At 49.0% G+C, this 5,759-nt stretch overlaps 1 protein-coding gene across 1 annotated transcript in view; it reads left to right on the top strand.

The window, feature by feature from the left end:
• Nucleotides 1-5,759, top strand: part of GDPD4 (glycerophosphodiester phosphodiesterase domain containing 4) — a 58,247-nt gene that overhangs the window by 44,256 nt on the left and 8,232 nt on the right. The window contains exons 11-14 of the mRNA XM_019525612.1: nucleotides 659-880; nucleotides 2,237-2,394; nucleotides 4,187-4,334; nucleotides 4,784-4,866. Coding sequence (XP_019381157.1) covers nucleotides 659-880; nucleotides 2,237-2,394; nucleotides 4,187-4,334; nucleotides 4,784-4,866 — 611 coding nt within the window. The remainder of the gene's footprint in view (nucleotides 1-658; nucleotides 881-2,236; nucleotides 2,395-4,186; nucleotides 4,335-4,783; nucleotides 4,867-5,759) is intronic.

The raw sequence follows: 5,759 nt of genomic DNA, 5'->3' as shown, positions 1-5,759 counted from the left end.
CCGACCCTTAATCTATGAATCTATGAATCTATGCAGAATTCAGCACACGTTAATTGACTTCACTGCCGAAGTGGGGCGTGCAGCCTTCCTTGAGCTCCACGCTGGTCCTGGGCCCCGAGTTAGCTCTGACTGGCCTACATTGCACTGCAGGCACTGGTGTGACCAGAGGGTCACGCACTGACTTGACTCCCGGGATGGGGTGTATCCACTGGGGAACTGCACCAAGATTTGGTATCGGGCTCCTGCTCCTTAATAGCAACGGTGAAATCGACGGCTGCTGGTCAGTTTCCCCGCAGTGGCAGTGCTTGTATGACCCTAGGTGTGCCCACCCGCTTCTCCCTGTCCTGAGCGCCCCTCAGTGTGGCCGCACTAATACTTTTATTGTCCTGACCCAGTTTTTTGAACGTGGCTGCCTCCCAGCTGCTAGGAATCCAAGACCTGGCCTCATAATATTAAGTAGGGATTAGTGGAGAGAATACCTTAATAATACAACGGACAGGAGACGAGAACTAGAGCAGCTCCCTAGGGAAGTGCAAGCTTCTACCCCGCGGGGCAACAATGCCAGGTTATTTCTGTCATCGAGATGTGTGACCTATTTGCATGCTGCCCTCCGCAAGGATGAATTCATGTATTTCCCTGGATATCTCTTTCTTTCTAGGACAGACCCTTCTCCTATGTGGGCTCACTGTCAGTGGCAGAACAGAAACAGGCCATGAATCAGTCCATTTACAAACTAAGTAATTTCTTAAGCCTGGCTGAGCGTCAGAATAAACTCGTGATCTTTGATCTCTACCGTCCCCCGGAGCAGCATCCGTACAGGAACACGTGGATCAACAGGACGCTGGAAGTGATCAGCGACTCAGGGATTAAGCCCCATCTGGTATGACGATGTTGCTCCTCCTTCCTGGTGCCACGTGTAGGTTCAGGTGTAGCTAGGGCGTGAGGGGGTGTCAACCAGTGTCACACCACTGACTTCACCACCAAGGATCTGGCTCATCCGGTTTTGTTGACAGACTTCCCCAGGGACCCAGCACCTTTTAAAGTCATAATTCCCAAAGGCCAGACTCTAGCATCCTTCCCTTGCCCAGCCACTCATTGAGTAGCACCACTGCTTTTATGGGCATTATTAGATGCGAGGCAGGGAGCTCCTGTCTGGCCCTGAGTGAAGTGTAAGATTCATGGTAGGCAACACAAATCTTAATGAACATGGGCCAGATGCTTTGAGATCCCACAGTGAAAGGATCACATGACAAGGACCAAATCCTCAGCTCGAGTAAACCCTATGACAATCGAAGCTCTGGCTCCATAATGGCACGGTGGTATCTCCATGCTAGATGCTGCTGCCCTCCCTTGATTGCTTCAGGGATGCCAGTTGTCAGGACCAGGATGCCACGGGCCCTGTTGCTTTAAATGGTTTGGAATTGGAGCCCCTCTCTCCTTCCCAAAGTAACCTCAATTTTACGGCTGCCCACTTGCCAGGATGGGTAGCAATGAGTGTCTTTTGACATCCCTGGAACAAAGTCCTCCTAGAGAAGCTGAAGACCCACTCTGCCACCCTGGGATCTGAACGCTACCTCACCTCTGGAGCATTTCCCAGCACCTTCAGCACTCCCAAAACCAGTTTCCTTTCCTGTTACAGTCACACCCACGTGCCCTTCATTCAGCCACATGACACTCGTATGTGTTCGCTTCCAGCTCAGTGCCCAGGGGCAGGGAGTTTCATTTTAGCCTGGCCTTAGCAGAGCTGAGCTACAGGCAGAGAGTCCCAAGCAAGAGGTATTATTTGAGTATAACTGATAGAAAATAGGGCTGGAAAGGACCTCCAGAGCTCCAGTGCCATTCAGTAGGGCAAGTGACTCTCAGCCTTAGCCTCAAGGCACCCTCCAAAACTTCTGAGTTTAGGAGCACTCCATTAAAAAAAATGAGTATAAGTATGTTAGGAATGTTATAATACAAATGTTACAATTATAGCATCAATAAGCATGCTTTTAATTGATTAGATCATTATCTAATCAAGAACCACTGCAGCCAAGGGCCTGGTACAGACAGTCTGCCTGGTTCTGTCTATCATGTTTTAATGACCCCAGCAGTATTCCTGCCCAGAGCAAGGGGGCTGGACCCGATCATCTGGCAAGGTCCCTTCCAGCCCCAAATTTCTGCGAATCTGTGAACGCGGGAGGCAGGGGCTGCTGAATAATGTCAGCCTTAGCTCATTCCCTGTTGCTCTCACCCACAGGTCCTGTGGCTGGAGGATGAGATGAGGTCCTTTGTTCAGTCCGTAGCTCCTGGGTTTCAGCAAACGGTGGGGAGAACGGTCCCGGTTGATGAGCTATTGAGATATAATATTGTGAAGCTCAATCTGGTTTACACCCAAATGTCCAGTGAAGATATCCGGTAGGTTGCAGCTTGAGCCTTAAATGTAGTAGGCAACCCAGGGCTTGGTGCAGAGCCCAGATGGGTGGCGCTGCCTCTCTGCAGCCCCCGAGGTGTATGTTTTAGACTCATGGCCCCCCTTATGGCTGTGCCATCACAAACGCATTGCTGACTGAGTGTGATGAACCTGGCATCCGTATGGAGGCGGGATGAACCTGGCATCTGTATGATTCAGGGCATGTAACTCCAACCCCCAGTGAAGCGCACCTCATGCTAGCTGACACTTTGCCAAGACCACCATGAATGGTAGAAGTAATTGAAACCCCTCCAGGTGTCCTGACTCCCTGCTTTTCCAGGAACTGCACTGGGTTTTGGATTGGTCCCTACGTCAGCAGGTGCTGAACACAATGTACGTCAACACATGCCATGAGCAACACAGCTGTCCGGCCTCTTTTAATTCTGGTTATGCCCACGGCCAAGCTTCAACCTGCTTTTGTTCGAATTTCTTGGAGAATTGGGAATAATTTAATTTCCTTGTCAGCACCCAGCTCGATTGCACCCTTCCCCTATGCTCCAGGCAACTGTTTTAACAACACTTAGATAAGAGCACGTAAGAAGGTCTCATTTTATGGACAATGAGAATCTGCTCATTTTTAATAACATCACCACCACACCGAACGGTCTCAGCTAGTAACCACCCCCCTCTGGTGGCTGGCTAGACGAGAGCAAACCAATGTTTCTAGTAAGGGAGAAGTCTTGGAAAATCTCACATGTGAAGGTTTTGTATTTCATTCATTATTTTTCCCAGAAAACTCAGCTCTGATACACTGTTCTCTCTTAGTGAGTGGAATGGCTGCTTTTCCTTGCATGCACTTAACTTGTCCCAAATCCTAGCACTTGATCATTTCAGAATGGAAAGCCCTTCAGCATTTTCTAATGCTAATTAGAGTGACTAACATTTAGCATCCTACCGTCTACAGTTGAATTTAACAGCAGTAAAGGTTGACATTTCTAATAAAGCTTTTTAGAACAAGTTCAGGGGCAGTTTGGAAATGATTTAAGATTGGGCAAGTGGTCCGTAGACCACTGAGTACATTACAGATATAAGTAGCAGGTTTTATAGGTGATCATAAACACATCAGTAGAAAGTGGTATCGCTACTCATAGGTCAGGCTTATAGGCAAACTTTTGACCCATTGGGCTATAGAACAATCAATTAACCATTTGACGAAACAGCTAATGATGATGTATTAACCCATATAAATTGAATCTATTATAAGACAGCTCTATAGATCTGTATCTCTAGATATAGATATAGTTATAGATGGATATCTATATCTACAGGGTCTATAGATCTACAGATCTATCTTATATATACATATAAGATATACATATATAATCTTATATAGATTTATAGATCTATATCTATAGATATAGAGATACAGATATATCTTATAAAACATATATTATTATGATTTTATTATGTATGCTATCTGTTCATTATGCTTTAATGTATATAAGTGTAAATGCATATATAAGTGTGTAATATTTGAATGGCACACACAAAGAACCCTGTTCTTGTACTTGCCATTCAAATGTGATTATCCTCAGAGGACCAGTCGTTAACGTGGCCAATCAGAACAAACCCCATGTTTGTACATAACCAATTGATTGGCAGCTCTTGGCCTCTCTGCTCCCACTCTGTCTCCTTTCCAAGAAGCCACCACTGCTAATTGCCACCCAGAACTTCCCTGGCACGTGCCTGATGGAAACCGCGCACCCTTAATGTTTTACATGCACTGGTGTTTTAAAGGACATACGCCGAGGCCAACATCACCACCAACCTCTATGTCATCGATGAGCCGTGGCTCTTCTCTCTGGCTTGGTGTGCCGGTGCCCACTCAGTAACCACCAACGCCGCACACTCCCTGAGGGACCTTGACCAGCCTCTTTTCCTTATGGTAAGACAAAAAGCTCTTCCAGCAGTGAGGGGCTCCAAAGACCCTGCCTGGAGATGCTGTTCATGGTCATCACTCAGCATGATCAACAATGGGTTAGATCTAGTGCCCATTTTCTGTGTATCAGCAGAAATGAGACTGAATGTACCCTTGGCAAGATGGGCCCAGCCCAGAGCAGGGATGCACTAGAGGAAGGTCTTGGTGGGGCTTAAAGACTCAGGCCTCAAGTAAAGGGAGAAGGAGCCCATGGTGTGGAGAAGGGGCTTACCCCTGTTTAAGGCCACAGCCCACTGCCTGCCGAGCAAGGCCGTCTGCACAGAAGCTTCCCAAGCAGCAGCCGGTTCACTCAGTCGAGTCAAATCGCATGGCAAGACCTCGGTGCCGTCTGCTCTGTGTGAGTATGGGGTGGGCTGCATTGCTGCTCCTCAGTGCTGCCTGGGCTTCTCTTGCAGACGCCAGGGGACTACAGAACCATGTGGGTCCTCACAGATGTGTTCTCCGTGCTCCTCGTCGCACTCATCTTCGCTCTGCATTGGTAAGTACTGTGCTGCTCCAATCCCCTCCCAGCTGCCCTTTTGCTGGGAGCCCTCGTGCACGCTTCCACCCTGCTCTGCACACATCCCGCGGTAAAGCTAACCCTGCCCCTCCACCTGACATGTGGGTGGTACCAGCACGCTGATGGCATCCTTCTTAGGCAGCTTTTCCAGAATGCCTATGCTTTACTTGAAAGAGGCTGAGAGGCAGTAAATCCCTTTGGGAAAAGGGCTCGCGGTTCCTAAGTTTCCTAAGTACCATGGAGGCCGTTTCCTTGGTGCCACATGGTCCCTTCAGGGTTCCAGTTATAGAGCAGGGCCCTAGCGTGCCTGGATGTGTACGAATGCAGGACAGCAAAGACGGGCGCTGGCCCAGAGTTGATACCAAAAAATGACAGGGATTCAGAGAGAGAGAGAGAGTGTACATGCATGTGTGTGGGGTGTAGGGAAATTTCGCCCGGCGTTTTGTTTCAAAGCTGTTTTGATGTGTCTTGAGCTCGAAACAGTGAAATTGAAATGGGACAAAAGCCTTTGAAACAGCTTCGAAACGGAACAAGGGAACTCAAAATGTTTCGAAAGTTTCAAAACATTTTGAGTTTCAAAGCCAGGTTTACTGGCTTCAGCACTGGTCCCAGTGGGCAGCACCAGCCTCCTGGCATCTGGCAGGCAGATTGGGGGCTCCCCACACCCCTGGGAGGGCTTCAGGGGTTGTGTCCCCAAACCAGCTGATCTGTCCCGCTCCCTACCGGAGCTGGCCAGTTGTGGGCCCAGGGCAGATTGGCTGGTGTGGGGACCCTCCCCCACCTCGGTCTCCGCCTGGGGCCTGTGCTGGAGTCCTCCCAGGCATGCATGCCCACAATCTGCCAGCCGGGTGACAGGAGCCAGGTGCTGCCTC

This window comes from Gavialis gangeticus, unplaced genomic scaffold, assembly GCF_001723915.1.
Source record: "Gavialis gangeticus isolate Ggan-Ray unplaced genomic scaffold, GavGan_comp1, whole genome shotgun sequence".
NCBI classification, from domain to species: domain Eukaryota; kingdom Metazoa; phylum Chordata; order Crocodylia; family Gavialidae; genus Gavialis; species Gavialis gangeticus.
Note: the sequence above shows the minus strand (reverse complement) of the source record. Positions and strands in the feature narration are given on the sequence as shown.